This window comes from Diceros bicornis, chromosome 4 (genome assembly GCF_020826845.1).
Source record: "Diceros bicornis minor isolate mBicDic1 chromosome 4, mDicBic1.mat.cur, whole genome shotgun sequence".
NCBI classification, from domain to species: Eukaryota; Metazoa; Chordata; class Mammalia; order Perissodactyla; family Rhinocerotidae; genus Diceros; species Diceros bicornis.
The window spans coordinates 26,632,988-26,655,812 of NC_080743.1; the positions used below are offsets into that span (position 1 = coordinate 26,632,988).

General features: G+C 36.2%; 1 protein-coding gene across 3 annotated transcripts in view; it reads left to right on the forward strand.

Moving 5' to 3' along the window:
• The first annotated feature begins 1,330 nt into the window (after nt 1–1,330).
• ZNF326 (zinc finger protein 326) overlaps nt 1,331–22,825 on the forward strand; it is a 36,708-nt gene continuing 15,213 nt past the window's right edge. The window contains exons 1-7 of one of the 3 annotated variants that reach the window (XM_058538488.1): nt 1,331–1,451; nt 3,741–3,785; nt 10,998–11,033; nt 11,130–11,241; nt 13,375–13,780; nt 16,154–16,352; nt 22,031–22,142. In XM_058538488.1, coding sequence (XP_058394471.1) covers nt 1,436–1,451; nt 3,741–3,785; nt 10,998–11,033; nt 11,130–11,241; nt 13,375–13,780; nt 16,154–16,352; nt 22,031–22,142 — 926 coding nt within the window. In that variant the 5' untranslated portion in view covers nt 1,331–1,435. Of the gene's footprint in view, nt 1,452–3,740; nt 3,786–10,997; nt 11,088–11,129; nt 11,242–13,374; nt 13,781–16,153; nt 16,353–22,030; nt 22,143–22,825 lie in introns of those variants that run through there. The other 2 variants (XM_058538489.1, XM_058538490.1) reach the window with 2 other exon arrangements.

Sequence of the window (22,825 nt, forward strand, 5' to 3'; positions counted from 1 at the left end):
GAGAGGAGAGGACAGGTTTAAGGAGTTTTAGGAGGTAATAAGCAGATGAAAGACTTCAGTCGGATCAGGGGTGGGAGAGTGAGGGAGGGCTGAGTCTGGACCGGATGAGTTGCAGGCTTCTGGCTGGGATTAGTGGGTGGTTGCTCATGACGCCACTAACAGAGATAAAAGAATAAAGGAAGATGAGCAGGTTTGAGGAGGAAAATTATGAGTTCAGTTTTCAACATGTTCAGCTCAAGCGAATAGAAAACATGTATGGGAGAAAAAAAGAAGAAAACAAGAAAAGGGTGGAGAACTCGGTGAATCAATCAGGGTGGAGAAGCAAAGTGATGAAAAAGAAACAATGCCCTGTCCAGCTTTGGGGCTACAGTAATGCACATAGTATATCTGTGAGCCTTTCCTCCAGTCCTATTTCTGGAGGCTGCCTTCTTGGAACTTGGTTCCAGCAACTGGTTGGAGCTGGAAGAAGAGCAGATAGTTTGATTCATGGTTTCCTATCCCATGATCAGCTCATTGTTGACACCATTTGCTCTACGGAAAAATTTTTTTTTAACCTGGAGTTCAAGCTGCTCCAGGGGCAGAATGACCAAACAGTTGTCTTTTTCCATATTGCCCTGTGGGTAAATAATGGACTTTGCCCATTGTCCCTAACGCTATTTCCAAAGTGGCAATAATACAAGGTCAGTATGTGTGTGTGCTTGCGGGTGGTTATCCTTCAAGTTCTGGACCACTCCTCTCACCAATCTTCCCCGCCTGTGAACTTTTACGACACTTTTATTTTGCACCTTAAAATTCAGAACTTGATAATAGCCTGTCTTGGATCATTCCCATAATTGTTTCCTATGTAGCAATCTGTTCTCCTCTGATCACGGAGTTCTAAAAAACGTCCCGGACTTCTGTGTCTCCGCAGCAGAAACTCTGAAAGTACTTTAATATTTTCTGATCAGTCATCATCAGCCAATAAAAAGCAAAAGGTCGGCACGTGGTTTATTAGTTTGGGCAGGAGGAAGGTATTCTGACTAGCTCCGTGCGCTCCTGCCAGGATCAAACATGGCGAGCCGCAGCCAGACCTTCCAGAACACCCAGCTCGCTTTCCCGCGACCCCAGCCAGGCTTTGACGCTCCTTTTTTTACTTTCCTTCCTCCTCGGCGGCTCCAAGAGGGTCAGCACCTGGGAGCGTGACAGCGGACCTGCTTCCCGCCCCCATTCGAGGGCCCGCCCACCAACCCGCGCCAGCCAATGGCAGGCCGCGCTGCGGCGGCTGGCAGCGCCGGCGGGCCCCGCCCCCCAACCTAGCTGTGGCCTGCGGCTCCCGGGCCGGTAGCGCCGCTCTTGGTCGCGCGGACCGGTCGTGTGGAACCGCGGGTCGCGGGAGCTCGCCGCCGGCCACAGCTCAGCCCAGCGCCGCAGAGGCCGTCGGCCCCCAGCCTCCGCCATGGACTTCGAGGACGGTAAGCGCCGCCTCTGGCTGGTCGCCACGGCGGGCGGGAGGCGGGGTGGCCTGCGCCGGGGGTCTGTTTACCGTCTCAAGATGGCCGTGTGGGCTTTGTTCTGCGGGCCCGGAGGCCGCCGCCCGCCGCGGGCCCGGTGCCCGGACTTGGCCTCTGTGGGGACCCGCGGGCCCCGAGCCCGTCCGCCGCCCGGCGCGCGTGCCGCCGGGGACCCGGGAGTTCGGGCCGGCCTCGGTGCGGGGAAGGACGCGCCCAGAGCGCGACGGCCTCCGGCCTCGGCCCGGGACTCGCCCGGCCCCGGTGCGTGGAAATTGCCCCGACGCCTCCAACTTCCCGTCGCGGGCAAAGGGGCGAGCGGCCTCCCGCATGGGGCAGGGACCCGGGTCGTCCCTTTAGTCAGTCCTCAGCCCAGGTGCCTTCTTGCCAGATGCAGTTTTTAGAGGCTTGTTCGCAGTGATGTTTCTGGTTTTCTTAGTTTAAGATGAGTTTAAAGGGCGTCTGTAAGTGATACGCGTATTTACTGGTATCTACACAGAATGGAAAGTAAGATACTTCTGGGTAGCGAACTGGGATATTTATCCACCAAAATTACCTGGTCGTTAATCCCTAATTTGCAATACTTCTGCGAACCAAAGCATTTTTCTCTGGGTTGTGTCCGGATGGGACTTTAGTCAGAATTCTGGCACAGCATCACGTGCCCTTCAAATTCAGACCTGCACACAGCCGCCTGGGTTGGACTTACTGATTCAGTAAACTGTGTTTTAGCAGTACCTTTCAGTCGTCTCTCTCACCAGTTCTTTAAAGCATTTTCACATCACAGGCTCGCAAAGTAAAATTAATTTCGTCTTTGCCTTGTTTTGGGTGTCAAAATAAAAGAGTATGTAATGACAGCATTAGGGATACATGAAAAGGGGCCTGAACGATCAAATTGGATTTGATCCTGAGTAACCAGGCGTTTCTAAATAAAACCAGTTCACTAACTAGTTGTAAGCCTCTAACCCAATCAAAACAATTGTCTTTAACGTTGAATGTGGTGTGATCTCAGCATGTGTCTTACTAAATGATCTTTTGATCTTTGATTTGATTTCATGCCACAAAGAGTTGCCAAATCTAAGTATATGAAAGGGGACTGCAATAACCCCTTTATGGATACTTTTAAGTTACTTTGAAATAGGAAGTTCAGCTATTAACAGTAGCACACTGGTGTTTTTGTTTGTTTTGGTTGGACTTTGACTCATTTTGATATAGATACCGGTAAACTATGAATACATATTTGAAGTGTCAGAGCTGGGAGTGAAATTTAAAAATATATTACTGTGTTTTCATGTCAAAGTTTGATGACAGTACCAACACCCAAGGTACAGCAGAAGCTACCAGGGGTGGCGGGGGGAGCCATGGGACTGGTCCCCTCCCGGCATAAGGGAATCCATTTTCTGCAGAGAATTGAAAAACAACCATAAAACTTAGTATGTTTGCTTTTTATTATCGCCATGTGCCTACAGTTCTAAACAGTGTCTGTGATAAAATTCTAAACAATGTCAGTGATAAAAAACTCCCTCTCTCATGCCCTGTCTCACCCCCACCACTATATTTGGGGGATGGAATTTGACTAGCAATGTATCTGAATCTAATCCTGTGTCGTGTAGTTGGATTCTCTTGTATCCAAGTGACCACTATTAAATTCCTTTCTTTCAGTATTTATTAGTAAACTTAACTAAAAGATTTAACAATTACTAAATTAGTCTTGACAGGGAAATTGCCAATGTGGTTTTCGGTTAAACCACATCCTGGATAAATACAGCACACACACACATATGCATATATGCATATGCATTTCTCACATAAGATCTTGAAATCTTTAGAGAGCAAATTAAGTAAGAAAAGAAATATTAACTTTGAAAAATTTATATAGTACATAGAATCAATTCTCATGTTTCTGCTTTTTGCATTATTTGATTTGTAATTTAATCTATCTGCCTTCTCTTTTGTTACTCTGTATAAATTAGTACTGGATCCCCTCTTTTGGCTGTTACAATGTATCAGATGTTATAAGCTAAGTTTTACATTACCATAATTTGGATGATAAACCTGCCATTTGGGGAGATAATGAAGGGAAAGAGCTATATGTTTTCCCGTATTAAATATTCATAATTATTTATACCCCATTTTTACAGATAATTGAGTTAATGACATTTTTAAAAATTGTGGTTGTTTTAAATAGATGGGTATATAATTTCAGATTTTTGCCAATATTGTACTAATTCCTTTCTGTTAAATGTGTCTTCATAGATTACACACACTCTGCTTGCAGGAATACTTATCAGGGCTTTAATGGTGAGTATCCTCTTTCATTTGCTCTTAAATATGTTAAGGGAAGGCATTTCAGTTTTCCTCTCCATACACATAAAGTACCAGTGTAAAAAGCCAGTTCTACCTTGTTTCAGTCATTGTTTTGTCTCTTGATGTATCACTTCTCAGTGTTAATGTTGTCATACTATATATGGTATTTGAATTAGGGAATTTGGGATCAGAAAAAGAACTATTCAGATTAGTTGGACTCTTTGTTTTATTTGAGTTATGATTCCTTAATTTATTCCAAAAGGCCCTGACTACATTCTGAGTGTTGAGTTACAGGAAACTAGCTGAGTTATTTTTGTTGAATTAGAGGCTTTGGTATTGAGTAATGTAGATTAAGTGGATTATTGGCTTGGTTCTGTATGGCTTCTACTGTAATGCATTTTGACCTTGGTTTTGAGGTCATTTGCTTTAATGTGTCCAAATGTGTTAGTATATAAAATGTTGTCTAGAGGAGCTTGTCTAGAGGAGCACGTAAAGAAGCCTGATTATTGACATAAGCATGATATTAGAGTTGTAACTACAGAGCTAGATAAAATCATGAGAGTTATACAGAATACAATTGGATGTCATTTTAGTAGTTGTTAGAGTTAAGGCTCTGCCAAACAGGATGATAACACAAAAAAGAACATGGGACTATTCAAAGAGGTTAGAAAGCATCACATGAAGCACCCCCAGGGAGTGGAATTAAATATGCTGAGTGCCAGAGAAATGCAAGATTCAGCTGTTGTACAGAATATAATATATTTACACAATAAAACTGAAGCAAATGTGCTACTAAATAAAGAAGACTATGCTATTTTATGGGACTAATTATCATCCACTTAATTTCTATTTATCATATCTAAGAATTTAGGGAAACTGTGGATTGGATGTGGGCTAAAAAGGCTCAACATATAGGAAGTAATCTATATAGTGAGTGCTAAAGAATATATTTTTTGAGCAGGAGAATGACATAATAAAATTACCAAGGGAAGTTTAATTTGCATTCACATGTACATTAGATAGAAAACTGGAAAATTAGCTACAAAAGCTGTTTCATAAATTTAAGTGTAAGGATTTTTTAAGACTGTGAACTTGGGAAGTGTAATCATAATTTTAAAAGTTTTAAGGCTATTCTAGAGAAAATTAGCAGAACTTGCAGGCTGACTAGTAGTGAGTAGAAAATTGAGAGGGATGAATAAAAATGAATCGAGGATTTTAAGCTGGAGTGAGTAGGACTAGTGCTTTTTCCGAGGAGAGAGATTTGGAACGAAGGCCATGATCTCTAGTAGGATTTGCTGGAGAGTTGGATTTAATGTCTAAATATAGGGCTTTGACATGCAGACATACAGGGCCAGAAGTTTATTTTCTTAATGTACAGTGTTGTAAAAAGAGCTTCAGAAATTTCTATCACTAGTATTAGGACTTTTATTTTTTCCTCTTATTTTTAGTTCCAACAGTGGTTCTCATCTGAGGGTGATTGTTAGACTCCCCCGGGGGAGCTTTTTCAAAGTATATCTGTTCAGGTCATATTCTGGTTTTCTTGAATCTTAATTTTAGAGCAAGTGGTCCCTGGCTGTGTATGTTATGAAGAAGTACTCTCGATGATTTTGGAATGTACCTCTGGTTAAAGACCACTGCTTGACAACACTTTGAGGTCTGGGTTATCGACATTTTATAAATGTGGAACATGAGTTCAAGGATATAATTTGACTTCATCCCTTCAACAAATATTTGTTGAGTGACTACTGTGTATCATATTGTTCTAGGAGCTGGCAGTACAGCAGTGAACAAAATGGACAAATATTCCTGCCCTTGTGGAGTTTACAGTCTAGGAATGAAATAGACAGTAAACATGATAAAGAAGTAACATATTGTATGTTAGTTGTAGTTGTCAGGGAGAAAAATAATGCAGGGAAGAAGGTGACATTGAGCATAGATTTAAAGGAGATGAGGATGCAAGCCATGAGGCTGTCTAGACGAAAAACGCTGTAGGCTTTAGGAGATAAAAGATGTGTAATTACCAGATGAAGCCAGCAGTACAGTTCGTGGTTAGCACTGTATTTTCCAGCAACTGAAATAAAGTAGAAGGCATTGGAAAACATGTCAAGATACAGATTTCCTCCACACCATTTCTTAGAAGGATGTTGTATTTCCAGTGTCCCTGTGTTTCTTTCTTGCTCCATAGTACCTCTTATATAAACTGCAGACAAAAAAAAGGAGAGCATTCCAGATAGAGGGAAAGCAGGAACAAAGGTAGAGCTAAGTGAATTGTGCTTCAGAGAGAGTTAACAAGACCGGCTTAACTAGAGCAGATGATTTTTGCTGAGCAGTCTTAAAGTTAGAGTGGTGAGGTGTAGCCAGAAGGCAATGAAAATCAAATTGCTTATATCTAAGAAGCATGAAGAAAAGAAAGAAAGTGAAGATATGAAAGAGTTGAGGGAGTGAGCATTGCAGATACAGGGGAAGAGCATTCAAGGCAGAGGGATCAGCAGGTGCAAAAATGGGTGTATGCCTGTTTTCTAGGAACAGCAAGGGGCCTAGTATAGCTGGAGTCGAGTGAACTAGGGGGAATAGTAAATGATGACGTTAAGACCTCATGGGGTGGATCATATAGGGCAGGGTTTCTCAACTTAAGCACTATTGACATTTTGGACTAGATAATTCTTTGTTGTAGGGGATGCCCTGTGTATAGTAGAATGTTTAGCAACATCTTTGGCCTCCATGCACTAGATGTGAGTAGCGCCCACACTTCTGCTGTGACAACCCAAAATGTTTTCAGATACTGCCAAAATTGTTCCTGGTTAAGAACCACTGGTGTAGGGCCTTAACAGGTTGTTTTAAGGCTTTGGTTTTTACTTGGAGTAAGAGGAGAAGCCATTGGAAGGTACTGAGCATTGAATATGATTTAACTTATATTTGAACAAATTATTCTGGCTATTTTCCTCAAAATTAAAGAGAAAGGGAGCAAAAGTGGAAGGAGGAAAACCAGTTAGAAAGCTGTTGTAATAAACTAGGTGAGAGATGCTCGTGGCCTGCACCAGGATCCTAGTAGTGTGGAGGTGGTGAAAAGTGGTCCCATTCAAGACTTAGTGTCGCGTAACTTATTACACTCATGCACAACTGAAGGACATTTTGGTCAACAACAGACCGCATATACAACGGTGGTTTCATAAGATTAGTACCATATAGCCTAGGTGTGTAGTAGGCTATACCATCTAGGTTTGTGTTAAGTACACTATATGATGTTTATCCAATGGTGAAATCACCTGATGACGAATTTCTCAGAACATATCGTTGAAGCAATGCATGACTGTAGTTATTTTGATCATATGTCAGTTGTTTTTTCCTTCTACTCCATAGCCCCTTTCTTGTGATTTAATTGTGAGTTTTAACATTTGTTGAGCTTATCATTTATATGATAGAATGATCAAAGTGAGAGAATAGATTTGATTTAAAATATTAGGTCAGTTTTATTTTTGAGTGAATTACTTCCTCTTTTAATATTAATAGTGAAGACATAATGTTATATTCTTACAGTTTTATTTTTAAAGTGATTTTTAAATTATTTGATAACCTGAAAGAATATTGTTTATATATAGTCATCTTATAGAATCTATATTGCTCTAATCACACTGATTATATACAATATTAAGACTTTTCCTTGTTTCCTTTTTAATTAACTGAATAGTAACAGTATTATAAACAATAAACCAAAGTCATTGTTGTATAAAAGTAGCTCTGTTAATTTTTGTGTATTCCACAGTAGCTGGCACAAGGTGAGTGTTCAATAAATATTAGTAATTTTTGACTCCATAGTGAAATAAAAACACACAGAATCAAAAAAACTAAAGGATTTAGTATCCAAAGGGAGCCTCTGCTAACTCAAAGTAGAAACTAGCAGAAGTAACAACATACAAGGTTTTTTTGCTTTGTGTACCTGAATGAACCTAATGCTAAGATTATTTTATTTTATTTTTTTATTTTTTTGGTGAGGAGATCAGCCCTGAGCTAACATCCGCCAATCCTCCTCTTTTTTTTTTTTTTTTTTGCTGAGGAAGACGGCCCTGGGCTAACATCGGTGCCCATCTTCCTCCACTTTATATGGGATGCCGCCACAGCATGGCTTACCAAGCAGTGCGTCGGTGCACGCCCGGGATCCGAACCAGCGAACCCCGGGCCGCCGCAGCGGAGCGCGCGCACTCAACCGCTTGCGCCACCGGGCCGGCCCCTAAGATTATTTTTTAATATGAGGCTTTAGAGGAAAGCTTTTTATTTTGAAAGCTTGGTTTTAATCTCAAAATTGGCCTTTATGTGAGAGAGATGAGAATAAACTATACTGTATACTTACCAACTCTAAAGACAAGTGATTGACTATTTTGTTAGTCTAGAACTGTGTTGTCTAATATGGTACCCACTGGCCGCATGTGGCTCTTGAGCATTTGCAGTGTGGATAGTCTGAATTGAGATGTGCTGTAAATGTAAATTCCACACCTGATTTAAAGTCTCAGCATGAAAAAACAATGTAAAATATCTCATTAATACTTTTTGTATATTGATAAGCTTTTTGTACTGTTATGTTAAAATCCGTTGGTATGTCTTTCACTTTGAATGGATCTTTCTACCGTGTATGATTCTGTTAATATCAGTCATTAGTTATTTGGAAAATACTGGTTTACTGAGTTATTCAGATTTCCCAAATATTGACAGATTTTACTATACAGTATTAAAAAATTACATTCATTAGTACCACTACCAATTTTATCAGAAAAGCCTTCAAGTATTGAGAAGCTGTCAAGCTTGAGATGGTAGATACAAGTTTCATAAAATTCTAATTTTCGCTTGAAAGCTTGAGTTTTATCATTGGCAACAAATACTGTCACTTGTTTTCCTTGAAGTGACAGTTTCACTTTGTTCGTTTTTCAGAAAATGTCTGCCAGATGCCCAAGTCTGAAATCCATAGTTTTTGGATGTCAGTCTTTCTTTCTAGTAAAAATAATATTCCTTGTAAAAAGTGGTTAATTCAGTCATTACCAAACACTTGTACAATGGCTTTTCCTGGAGAAAATTATGATACTTTGATATATAGCAAAATTGCTTTATGTGTACTTCTCATTTCACTGCATAGAATATCAGAAAGAATGTGTACTCAAAGGTCATGATTTAATAAGATTAATAATTCTTACTGCTTCATCAAGAACGTTCTTAAGTGAAGATGGCATTTTTATTTTATGATTTTTTTACTGCAAGTGTGCAGTGTTGAAGAAGACAATGACTACTGCTAGCACAGTCTGGTGCCACTGCATTGATTTTGTGCTAGGCACCTGCAGTTTTACCCACCAGTGCTTTGACATCTTCAATGCAAATGTCAGCACTGAGAAAAAGGCAAATAATAGATAATGTCTTAGTATTATTTATGAAAATAGTTTGGCCTTGTGGACACTCTGAAAGGGTCTTGGCAACTTCCAGTGGTCAATAGACTATTCCTTGAGAACTGCTGCTGTAGGGTATATAAAAAATTGCTAAAAATCAGATCCTGACCACAAGACTAGTGTATATTTAAGATGAGGCCACAAATAGCAGAATATAAGGCTGAGTATCATAAGCACTGCATAAGAGCTACAGACTTTTGTAGATGTTCAGAAGACCGGTGATAATCAGCTTAGACCATATCAATAAAAGTGTTCTTGAAAGGATTAGTACTTTAAATGGACTTTAAAAGATGAGAAGATTTCAATTAGTGGATATTTGGGGTGGTAGAGGAGAGTGTTTCATGTAGAAGCAACAGCATGAAGCTAGAGGGGTAGATACTTATGGGACTTTGGGAAAATCATTTCATCTCTTTGGACTTGAGTTCCCTAATCTATAAAATGAGAAGACTGAATTTGATCATTTAGGTCACTTCCAGGTTTAAAGTTGCAAGATTCCAAGTAGTACTTTTGTAAAATTGTTGCTGTCGTCATTATTATTGTTGTTGTTGTTAGGACCAGAAATATTTAAATGATTGTAATTAAAATTTAGTGTTTTAAAAATATAAATGAAGGCATTCACTCTGTGTATGCTGTTGTATTTATTAGTGCCGGAAATTTGAGGAGGGTGGTAATGAAGGATTTTAAAGGACTTTATAGGAAACACATTGTAAATGGTTCTTTCATTTTTATGATCATAGTAAATTCATTTTATTACCTCTTGTTGTATTTCGTTTTCATGTTGGAGGTTGGGATATAGGTGGAATTGAGTGTAATAAAATATCCTTAGTGCCCTTACTGTATTAGAATTTTTTTTTAGTGTTTGCATTGCTAGAATTCACATTCATTCCCTTTATTAAAAGTATTTGAGGGCTGGCCCCGTGGCTTAGCGGTTAAGTGCGCGCGCTCCGCTACTGGCGGCCCGGGTTCGGATCCCAGGTGCGCACCGACGCACCGCTTCTCCGGCCATGCTGAGGCCGCGTCCCACATACAGCAACTGGAAGGATGTGCAACTATGACACACAACTATCTACTGGGGCTTTGGGGAGGAAAAAGGAGGAGGATTGGCAATAGATGTTAGCTCAGAGCCGGTCTTCCTCAGCAAAAAGAGGAGGATTAGCACGGATGTTAGCTCATGGCTGATCTTCCTCACACACACAAAAAAAGTATTTGAGGATTTAAATATTTGTTGAGTGGTTATTTACAAGCACAGTACGACAGATTTGCCCCACTCTGTGATTTTACTTTTTAAAAATATCTATTTCAGTTACTGTATGAATTAGACTAATTAAAAATGTGGCTGCTTCTGAATTTTAGACATTTTTGAGAACAGTTAGATGCAGAAATACTTATAACAAAAATTTTCCTTTTTGACATTAAAGGCTGACTTTTCTTGAGAATAGGAATTATTTGTTATTAATTTTGTACCCTTTAGTACCTAATACAGGGCTTTATAGTAGTACTGTAGTCAAATAAATATTGGTTAAATTGAAAATAATTCGAATATAGAACTTTTTAGTTGATAATGTTTTTCTTTGAAACATTAGGTTTTGTTCACAAATCTGATTTTTCAGTAGATTGTCTGTGTGTTTTTTCCTTCAATGTCTAGTGTGAGTTTAGCTTAAATGTTAGTGATGAATTATTATCTCAGATGACTGGTATGAACATCTTGTGTTTTATGCAAAGATTACTGGAGAGAATGGTATATTTTACCGACCTTTTGTTTTTGACTCTCTTTTAGGAATGGATCGTGATTATGGCCCTGGATCTTATGGAGGTCTGACATTCAAGGATATTTATCTAAAAATTCTTCTTTTGAGTGCCAGTAAAGGTGAGCATCATTTAATTTTTTTTCTTTTTAAACTCTTTATAGGGATGGATCGTGACTATGGCCATGGATCCTATGGGGGTCAGAGATCCATGGATTCCTACCTAAACCAGTCATATGGCATGGACAATCACAGTGGTGGTGGTGGGGGTAGCAGGTAAATTGCTTAATCACTTTGCCAAATAATTAGTCGACTATAAGATTCTGGATATTTTAATTTCGTTTAAGTATTCCTTAGGCATGTTATGATACTTGAATTTCACTATTTGATATTGAATAATCACCTTAAATGTTTAAAGGTGTTAACTAATGGTTATAAAAATTATCTCAGGGTCACTGGCAGACATTTTAGGAAAACCTCAAACTCTCATCATTTCAATATAATAGAGTAAGATTTTCTGTCTTTAGTAGTGAACATTTTTTTTACTTCTTTTACTTTTCACTCATTAATCAGAATGTCCTGAACAAATGGTATAAAAATGTTATTGGAAATATTACTTGTGAAGATTTTCTCAATGATTTTTAAAAAAATCATTCCTATTGTGGGGTGCTCTGTAAAGCATAAAGTAGTCTTTGACTAGAATGGGTTAGCTGAATCAGTCTAGCTACACTTAATTTCTAAGAAACATTTAAGATATTCTTTTAATTTTAATTTTAAAGTAAGTTGCCAGAGCATATTGTAATAATAAAAATGTTCTTAAATCATGTCTAGGTTATTTATTGTCAGGTACTACTTACACCAAAAACACCTGTGCTCTAGACTAAGAGCATTGTATTAAAGCCACGAATACTATATCTTTGCTTATTTTAATGCACTAGAGTTTAGATTGTGTTTATATTTCACTGTTGATACTGTGTAAAGCTTAAACCTAGTTGAACTACTACAGGTTTTAGGGTTGACCACATTTCAGGCAAGGGCATCTACTTTTTGAGGCACAAAGATTCCTACTAAATATAAGTACAACTAGTTAGGAAACATTTGAAACTATCGTCCTTCTTCATAAGTTGAAGGATCCGGATTCCTTAAGGATGGACTGAATGATGCTTACTTTCCTTCTTTCTGCTTCAAGTGTGCCACTATGGTTTATAGTGGAGACAAATCAAGAAAATGAAAAGTTCAACAACTCTGCTTGTGTGATAGATGTTTTGAAAAATGTAGTTGGAAAGAGGGATAATTTTTATATGGTTACTAGGATTCAGAAGTAAATAGTACCTTCTGTTTAGTGATCTGTAAATAATTGAAGTAATGTAATACATTTAAATGTTTTAATATATCAGTTATTGCTCTATTACATTGTAAATGTAATTAATGTACATAAACTATGTAGATGTTATTATTTATCTCGTGTAATTGTAGGCCTTTACAAAACTGTGTTGTAAGATAATGAAGCAACTTTTGTAATCCATGCTTTTGGAATTGTGAGAAGTAAGATGATTTGTTTCTTCTGTTGACTCTATTAAAACCTTGAGGAGACTGTGTGCTCCTTTTTTAGGGTAGTTTTATGTGATAATTTCCTGCCAGGAAATAATTTTTGAAATAATTGAAGGCATTATAAAATGTATTCTTCCTTATCTGCCTTGAATATACATATGTAGAAGGGTATATGTTGGTGGTCTTTTACTTTTATGTTCTATTTTATGTGCTTATTCTTCTAGATTTGTTAGATTTACTAGTCTACAAGTGACTGAGGATTGATTATTGACCTTAGCTGAAGTTTGGCAGATTGTCAAATTTTATAACCAGAGATAATTCTCCAAATTTTGACTACTACAGACACAGTGAAGCAGTTTTGTGATATAGCTTATTGGGGGTGCATAAGGATCTCTTCTGTGTCACAAAGAGTCTATATCTGTGTAGTCTTCAATTTGTGTCCCTATGGAAAGCCAAAATGTTGTGAATGTTTTGTATTTTCTGATATTAGGGTTGGATTCGAAGAAAGTTTGAGTAGTTTGTGAACTTTAGCAAATGACTTTTTCCAAGACTAGGGCTGGGCTTAAATAATGACAGACAAATCTTTTCTTTTTAATAAAGTAGAAAAGCTGCTAAAAAGCAGATTTTTAAGCTAAGCTTTACTTAATTCATATTTAAAAATGGATTCAGATAGCTTTTTATCTGGTCTCATGTTGAATTGCCCAGCCCTAATCAAGTGTGAACAAAAGTAGAACTGTGCAAACCAGTATGGTATAAATGAATTTTAGTTGATAAATGTCATCTGATAATTTGTCTTTTGAATTGTCTAACATTAGTAAGCTTACTTTTGTTTTTTCCCTTACTGTGCAACTTTTCCAGGTTTGGACCTTATGAGTCTTACGACTCCAGGTCTTCTCTGGGTGGGCGAGATCTGTACAGATCTGGCTATGGTTTTAATGAACCCGAACAAAGCCGCTTCGGAGGTAGTTATGGTGGTCGATTTGAGAGCTCCTACCGGAATAGCCTTGACTCTTTCGGAGGTAGAAACCAGGGCGGGTCTAGCTGGGAAGCACCTTACTCCCGTTCAAAATTGAGGCCTGGGTTTATGGAGGACAGAGGAAGAGAGAATTACTCTTCCTACAGCAGTTTTTCTTCACCCCATATGAAGCCTGCACCTGTAGGCTCTCGGGGGAGAGGAACGCCTGCTTATCCTGAAAGTACGTTTGGAAGCAGAAACTATGATGCTTTTGGAGGACCATCAACAGGCAGAGGCCGAGGCCGAGGAGTAAGTACAACAGAATCTTTTCAGATTCTTTTCACTAGTCACTCTTTTAAACCCTTTCAAGACCATGGTTTTCAACTAGAATAAACACTGTTCATCCCAGTGTGTTTTGAAGCAAAAGCTGAGTCATAAGCATAATTTTTAGGTTGCCTGTAACAGTTTTTGTATCACGTCAGAAAGATAAGTGGCAGTGTGAGATGATTGTTTATAAAGTTTTGCCAGGTCTCCCTTTATTAAAAAGGTGAGGATATTAGGTTTGGTCTAAAAGGGGTTAAAAGGAGTTGCATTTTTCCTTGTAAACACTAGCAGTTTTGCTGGTGTGACAGTTCTTAGATTATTGTAAAAGGTACCTTGAACCCTTTTGGCATTCTTGAGTAGGTTAAAGGTGCAATGTATGATAAAATGTTTATACTTTGCTGCTAAACTCTAGCACATAGCATTTCTTCAAAGCTCCATATTTCACATTAAACACAAGAGACTGAAAGTTGGTGATAGATGAGGGTAGCTTAGTCATGTACATGGTGAAGAAGTGGATTTGTATAATAGGTTGTAGAATGATTTGTCGTCAGTATAATTTTGCTAACTCACTCTCTTACAGTATGTCCTATTGCTGGGTGTTCTGTTTTCCTTGTGTCACTAGTTTTACTATTAAGAAATACTTTCCTACCTGTGCAAACATGTTTTCAGCTCCTTCCTAGGAAGTAATATTTTGTAAATTATTGCTTAAATGAGTAAATAGACTACTCTTCAAGTGTTTAATTTCAGGATATATAGTGTAAAGATTATGCCTTATGTTCTTAGGTAACTTGACTAATGTGAAATTTTACCTAGTAAGTGTATGTAGATTGTGGGGTTATTATGTAGTTTGATCATATAAAGATTATTGTATTTTTGCTATAATGTAAGAATTTTTTTTTGTCAGTTGCTCTTAATATTCTCTTTGCAGAGGAAAGTACTTCTGATAAAAAATGTAGTAGGACACATGTTTTTGACTGTTCATTAGCCTTTGACATTAGTGTAGTTTGTCATACTTGTGTAGAAATTTTGCATTTATAACAGTTAACTCTTTACTTATGTAAAATGCATTGCACCTTTAATGGATAATTACTGAAGATTTTCTCATGTGACTATATAAATTACCTGGAAACACTAAGTTATTCAAGTCTACTAGGTTAGATAGGTATTCTAAACATAATATACAAATGTAAGCAACTGATATGTTGCTATTCTACCATACTTTATGATTGTAGGTTAATTGAAAATAGTTGAGTTAATAGGCTTTGGGTTTTGAAATTGAAAATCTATTTCAGTTTGAAAATTTGGAAAACAATACGTTTTCCATGCTTTATATTACTTTAGGCAAATGATTTTTTTCTTAATGAGATTTCAAGTATCAATTTTGTTTTCATGGTAGGAAAACAGGTATTCCTGTACTTTATATTTATCATTCTAGTCTGAATGGACTTTTCTTTCTTTCCTCCTGTTAATGAAGTAGATGAACCAATAGGACTTTCTTTTTTAATCTTCACTTGTACAATTCCCATTGGATCCTTCTCTTCAGATTACTCCTCAATCTTTATCTTCTAAAAGTAAGGTTAGCAGAATAAATGTCTGTGGACATGTGGCCTCTTGGTGTAGTGGATTTTGTTAATGACAAGAGAAGAGGAAGGGACACAAAGAGTCGTTTGGTTGCATGACTCTTCGTATGTAAACTTTTGCTTCTTGGACTTCTGGGTCAGAAAATGTTTCTCTAGGTAAGAATGTGAATGGAACGTCAGATGCAATTCTTTATCTGAAGTGTGTCTTGGAAGTTGATGCATGGTTATGCTTTAACTCTCCTATTTCATACTAATGTTCCATCTCGCCTTCTCATTCCCTTTTTCAACAGGGAGAAATCCTAAATGATTTCTGGATCTTTTTTACTTCAAACTTCAAATATGATCTTCTTTCTGTATCTTAGTTTTAAGCCAGGCTTTAGTGAAATAAAGATTTCTTTGAAGGTCTTTTCATGGGAAAACATCAATTAGGAACTCTGAAGAGGAGTTGTCAGAGAGTTGTACAAGTGGTAATATTCTGACAGGCACATAATGTTGTTAATGATCTCAAGTAATTTTGAGTTGTAAAAGTGAGAAAATAGGTAGGAAATATCCATATTTGTTTTACTGGAAATAAAAATACTAATTCACTGGATTTGAGTTCATGTAATAATTTACGAAGTTTTTCAATGTGCTTATGCAGAGTGGACATGTAATATTTAGTTACATTCTGGGGAATTTTCAGGTGAAAATTATTAGATAGGTAACATGTAAATTTTGTAAGAATTCATACTTTATCGTTGGATATTATGCTAATATTTCTTGATTTCACAAATTGCAGCATATGAGTGATTTTGGAAGCATTCATAGACCTGGAATTGTTGTTGACTATCAAAACAAACCCACCAATGTGACAGTTACTGCTGCAAGAGGAATAAAGAGAAAAATGATGCAACCATTTAATAAGCCTGGTGGAACCTTTATCAAGAAACCCAAGCTAGCCAAACCTGTGGAGAAGATGAGCCTTAGCAAATCACCCAGTAAGTGAAAAAATGTAATTGCTATGATTTAGCATACTTTTTATTTTTTTAAAATTCAGTGCTTTTAGGTAATTTTTTCGTGATTATATAGACAAACTGCATAATAATTACCGTTGTAGAAATGAGATCTGTGAATCCCCTAGTGCAGTTATTAATCAGTCATGAACATCAGAATTACCCAAAGATACTTTTTAAATTCATGTCCTTGTCCACCCGTCTTCCCTAAACCCTGATTTAGGGTGGAGTCAGAACATCTACATTTTTAAAAAGGCCTCACACATGATTTTGATTCAAACTCCTTTTTTGGGGTTGTATTTGTTGTTGGAGGTATCGTTGAAGGTATCGTCGAAGAAGTGGTATGTCACATTACATAGAATCCCCTTTATGAGGACAAAGGAAAGACATTTTTTATAGTCCTTAGTACCAGGAAAAACTGTGTTTCTTCTAGAAAATTAATTGTGTTTTAGTCTTCTGAACATGATGACTCTTAAAAATAATCATATTTCCATTTTTACATTGTTAAAAAGTTGAGAGCCAAGCTGAAAATGCAATTAAGGAAACAATTTTGTTAATGTTAGGATCAAGAAGAGTAAAATACTCTGGAATAAATTTAACAAAAGAAGTGCAAAACTTATACTTTGAAAACTACAAAACATTGTTGAAAGAAATTGAAGACCTAAATAAATGGAAAAACTAAATAAATGTTCATAGATCAGAAGACTTAATATTGTTAAGATGGTAATATTCCCCAAAGTGATGTACAGATTCAGCACAATCCCTGTGAGAATTCCACTTGACTTCTTTGCAGAAATTGACAGGTTGATTCTAAAATTCATAGAGAAATGCAAGAGACTTAAAATAGCCAAAATAATCCTGAAAAAGAAGAACAAAATAGAAAGACACATACTTCACGATTTCAAAACTTATTACAAGGCAACAATAATCAAGACATTGTGGTACTGGCACAAGGACAGACGTATAGATCAATGGAATAGAATTGAGAGTCCAGAAATAAACTCGTAAATCTATGGTTAACTGGTTTTTAACAAGGATGCCAAACTTAGAAGAAGAGAATAGTCAACAAATGGTATTGGGACAGCTGGATAGCCACATGCAAAAGCTAAAATGTAAGACCTAAATGCAAGAACTAAAACTATAAGACTCTTAGAAGAAAATATAGGGGTAAATCTTCATGACTTTGGATTTGGCAAGGAATTCTTAGAGACGACACTAATAAAAGCATGAGCAACAAAAGAAAAAATAGATAAATTAGACTTTATCAAAATTAAAAACTTTTGTGCTTCAAAGGACACCATCAAGAGAGTGAAAAGACAGCCCACAGAGTGGGAGAAAATATTTGCAGATCATACATCTGATTAGGGCCTTGTGTCTCGAATATATAAAGAATTTTTATAACTCAAAAGACAAATGGCCCAGTTGAAAAGTGCGCAAAGCGTCTGAACGTTTTTCCGAAAAAGGAATGCAAATAGCCAGTAAGCACATGAAAAAATGCCCAACAATTGCTTTTCAGGGAAATGTATATCAAGACCACGATGAGATACCACTTCACACCCACCTGGATGGCTAGAATGAAAAAGACAGATAATAATACTTAGCAAGGGTGTGGAGAAATCAGAGCCCTCACACCCAGCTAGTGGGAATGTGAAATGGTGCAGCTGCTTTAGAAAACAGGCAGCTCCTCAGATGATTCAACAATTACCATATGATCCAGCAATTCCACTCCTAGGTATATATCTAAGAGAAATGAAAACATATGTCCACACAAAAACTTATATACAGATGTTTATAGCAGCATTATTCATAGTAGGGAAAAGGTAGAAACAACCCAAATATCTATCAGTGAATGAATGAATAAACAAAATGTGGTGTGTCTATACAATGGAGTATTTTTAACCATAAATGGAATGAAGTACTGATACATGCTACAACTTGGATGAACCTTGAAAAGATTAGGCTAAGTGAAAGAAGCCAGTCACAAAAGTCCACATATTATATGATTCTCTTCATTTGAATGTCTAGAATACAGAAATCTATAGAGACAGAAAGTGGATTGCTGGTTGTTTTGGGTTATGGGATGTATAGGGAGTAATACTTAAAGGGTACCAGGTTTCTTTGTGAGTTGATAAAAGTGTTCTAAAATTAATTATGGTGATGTTTGCACATATCTGTGAATATACTGAAAACCATTGGATTGCACACTTTAAATAGGTGAATTGTATGGTATGTGAATTATGTCTCAATAAAGCTTTTTTTTAAAAAAGTTCAGAGCCAAGTTACTCTTTTTTTTCCCTCTTTTAGTGTATTTTATTTTTTAACTTTGTAATGTATCTCAATGAAATCAAGTGCATTTGACCAACTTAGATTAGATTAAGTCAAGGAAATACATAAATAAAAGCTAAGAAAATGTCTTTCTAAGCATTCTTTGTGAAAACATATGTTAGCAAAATAATATAAACAAATATTTTACCTATTTTTGCCTGTACACTAAATTATATTTTGTTTTTTATATTTATTTTTGCCTTGATGACTGAGAATTGTTTTGTCTTTCTAAGTTAGGCAGTATTGCAAGGGTGCAAAAATTATTCCTTTCTTTAGAATTAATATTTGATTACCTCATCTAGTTGAGACTGGAGAAGATTTAGATAATTGTAATGAATGAATATTCCAAAAGTTTCTGGTCAAATTTTTCAGTTATTTTACATCTAGTTTTAAAAATAAGATCATTGAGCATTACAATGAATTAATTAGAGTGTGTATTCTTTTGATGTTGGAGGTGCTAAACAAGTGGTGATAGCCTTCAAATAATTATAAAAAATGAGGGAGGAGGGAAAGAAGCAAGGAGGCCTAGATAAGTCCTACTTCAAAGCAGGATATTTTTATAGATACTGAAGTATGTTTGTTTTGTTTTTTGAATTTCATCTTCATTTAAATTGCTTAAGGATTAATTTGATAAAAGTGGAATTGTAGTAGTTGTTAATAATAGTAAGCTAGCACTTAACTGAATGTGTATTGTACACTAGACACTGTGTTAAAGGGCATAATGTGCATTAAACCTGTGTCATTCTCACATCAACCTACATAGGTATAGTATGTATATCAGACCCTCTACAGCTGAGAAACAGGCACAGAGCAGATAAATAACTTGTTGCACAGGTCAAACAACCAGTAAACGATGAAGCCAGGATTTATTCCAGGCTCTAGAAACCTTTCACTTAAACTTCTATGTGATTGTAGCATAAAAGTGCTTTGTATTATTTTTTTTCTCTTTTAAAACAACTTTTTTTCTAATTACAGTTACAGACATTTTATTGTATCATATTTGAAAAAAATAATTGAAATTGCAAATGTTGGTTCTTTCCTCAAAATGTATGAACTATAATACAAAACTCAGGAAAGGTTTAAATACTGTTCTTAAATCTACTTTCCTGCCATGCTTTGCAATTGATATCTATACTGTTTAATAAAAAATAACTGTATTCTGGAATTCTGGAAACCTGATACTAAGTTTGTGGAATGTGTGTTGTGGGGATACCTTTTATACTGTGTTAATTTTTAGACATTTGTTTACTAAATTGTGTGCTCTGGGTATTAATTACTAGAAGAGGCAATTCAGTTGATCCTCTTGGGGCAGATTTCAAGATATATTTTGCAGGTTTAGTTAAATAAATATTGCAGAGTTTGATACAGATACTGATTTACAGAACTGAAACAGGAGCTGAAGCAGATATATGTTGGCCAACTTTTTTTTTTTCTTTTTAACAAAACTTGAGAATACTGTAGTGTAGCTAAGAGTGAATACTGTAGTGTAGCTAAGCCAAAATTCTGTAGTCAAATCAGGCTTTCACTGTCAGGTGTGAGGTGAGCATTTTGAAAGATATCTGCTGAATATTCAGGAATAAGAAGTCTTGCTACACTGTAGTGTAGACTATATGATTTGTTGAAAAGCAGTAGGAAAGGAACCATATTCTGTCATTTGGCTGGGGGTACAACATGTTATATTGTAGCTTTAGCATATGAAAGAGAAATGAAATTCTAGTTTGAGGTCATATACGAGTGGATTTTCTATAGAGTGAGGGTTTGAGGGAAACTGAATGAGGATATTGAAAATGGTTAATAAAATAAGAATGTACATTCAAGTGCTTATATAATGATGAAAAATAATCTAGATATTGAATTTTACGGTATTGATTTTATAAAATTTTGAAACATCCCACTGTATACATAGCAAGTGCTTAATAAATATTTGTTTACTATCAAATTTATGAATCCCCAGATGTTCATGATTTTGTATTAGATGTTTTTCCAAAGGTAATCCAAAATGATAATGCATAAAAAGAAAAATTTAAGGGTAGACAAGTTTTTTTTTAGTCTGAAGTTAAATGTATTGTAAGAAAGAACCTGCTCACAATGAGATACCACTTCATACCATGTGACATGGATGGCCATAATTAAAAAAAAAGGAAAATAACAAATGTTGATGAGGATGTGGAAAAATTGGAACCCTCACACATTACTGGTGGGAATGTGAAATGGTGCAGCTGCTGTGGAAACCAGTTGGTGGTTCCTCAAATGATTAAACATAGACTGACCATGTGACCTAGCAATTCCACTCCTAGGTATATACCTCAATTGAAAAGAAGTATTCAAACAAAAACGTTGTGCACAAATGTTCACAGTAGCATTATTCACAATAGCCAAAAGGTGGAAACAATGAAAATGTTCATCAGCAGATGAATGGATTAAAAAAAAAAGTGTGGTGTATCCACACAATGGAATATTATTCAGCCATAAAAAGGAAGGAGATACTGATACATGGTACAACACATGGATGAACCTTGAAAACATGAGGCTAAATAAAAGAAGCCAAACAAAAAAGGCCATGTGTTCTATGATTCCATTTATATGAAATATCCAGAATAGGAAACTCTATAGAGAAAGCAAGCAGATTCGTAGTTATCAGGGGGTTGGGGAAAGGGTAAGTGGGGAGTGATTGCTTAATGGATATGGGGTTTCCGTTTTGGGTGATGAAAAAGTTCTAGAACTAAGTGGTGATGATAGTTGCCCAATACTGTGATTTACTTAATGCTACTGAATTGTACACTTTGAAATGGTTAAAATAGTAAATTTTGTCCCATGTATTTTATTACTTTATTATATTCACATTAAAAAAAGTTTAAAAAAAAAGAAAAAACCTGCTTTTATTTTAGAGTTTATACATTTTAAGAAATTTTGGGAGAGCTGCTATAATATGTATGAATTTTTGCATCCAAGGCTTTCCCTTGTTCATTGAATTTCCATTTTCATTCAGGGTCAGGTTACTTCAGTGTTTCCCAAAGTGGTATTCAAGATGATTTTAGATGATATGGGTATTATTGGTTAAAATGAGGATAAGAAGAAATGAGCAGATTTAAAGAAAAATATGTAGCAGATAATCACATAGATGAGAAGTAAATATGGCAAAATTGACGATGATGGTATTCAGATGAATGAAGTTTCAGAAATACTGAGTAATCTCAAACTCTGATTTTTCTGGTGAGTTCAATTTAGATTACAATCACCAAGTAAACCTTGTATGTCTGTACTTTATGAACTGGGGATTGGAAAGGGAGAATGGAAAAATGGTTTTTAGTTTTGACTTTTTTGTCTTGACATCCTAGCAAAATCTGATCCTAAAAATGAAGAAGAAGAAAAGCGACGAATCGAGGCTCGGCGAGAGAAACAAAGGCGCAGAAGAGAAAAAAACAGTGAGAAATATGGAGATGGATACAGGTTTGTGCTTAGTAGAGTCAGAAAATTGGGCTCATTAAAAAACAGTTTCCTAGAAAAGGAAAATGCATGAATTGGAATGTGAAAAAATTCTTGAGAGTCAAATGAAAAGGTTTGATCAAAGATATATAGGAATGCTTTTGATTTTTGATATTTATATGCAATCACCACTTAGAAAATATAAGAAAAAAGGATCTCATTCATAATTGTAATCCAAAAATAAAAAATTTCCAGAAATACAGTATTCTTAAAAAGAAATGCATATCATAACCTGAAGAAAACCACGAAGTCTTCTTGAGATTTGACTACATAGAGACATAGTGATATTTTTGGTTAGGAAAACTAAATATTACACATATGTTGGGTCTTTTCAATCCTGATTCCAAAGAAGGCTCTGAAAAAGAAGAGTAAATGAGTAGATACTAGCTTTTCTAGTTATTAAAACATTAGAAAGCTATAATAGTTAAAAATATGTCATACTAGAGAAAGGTAATCAGTGTAACAGAATTATTAACCTGTAAACAGATGGATTATATGTAAGAATGTAATATGTAATAAAGAAGGTACTGAAAATGAAAGAGGAATTGCTTGAATAAACGGAACAATGACAAGAAAAATAGTCTAGATCCTCTTACACCAGTGAGGATGAATCCAGATGGATTAAAAAACCTAAAAAAATGGAAAAT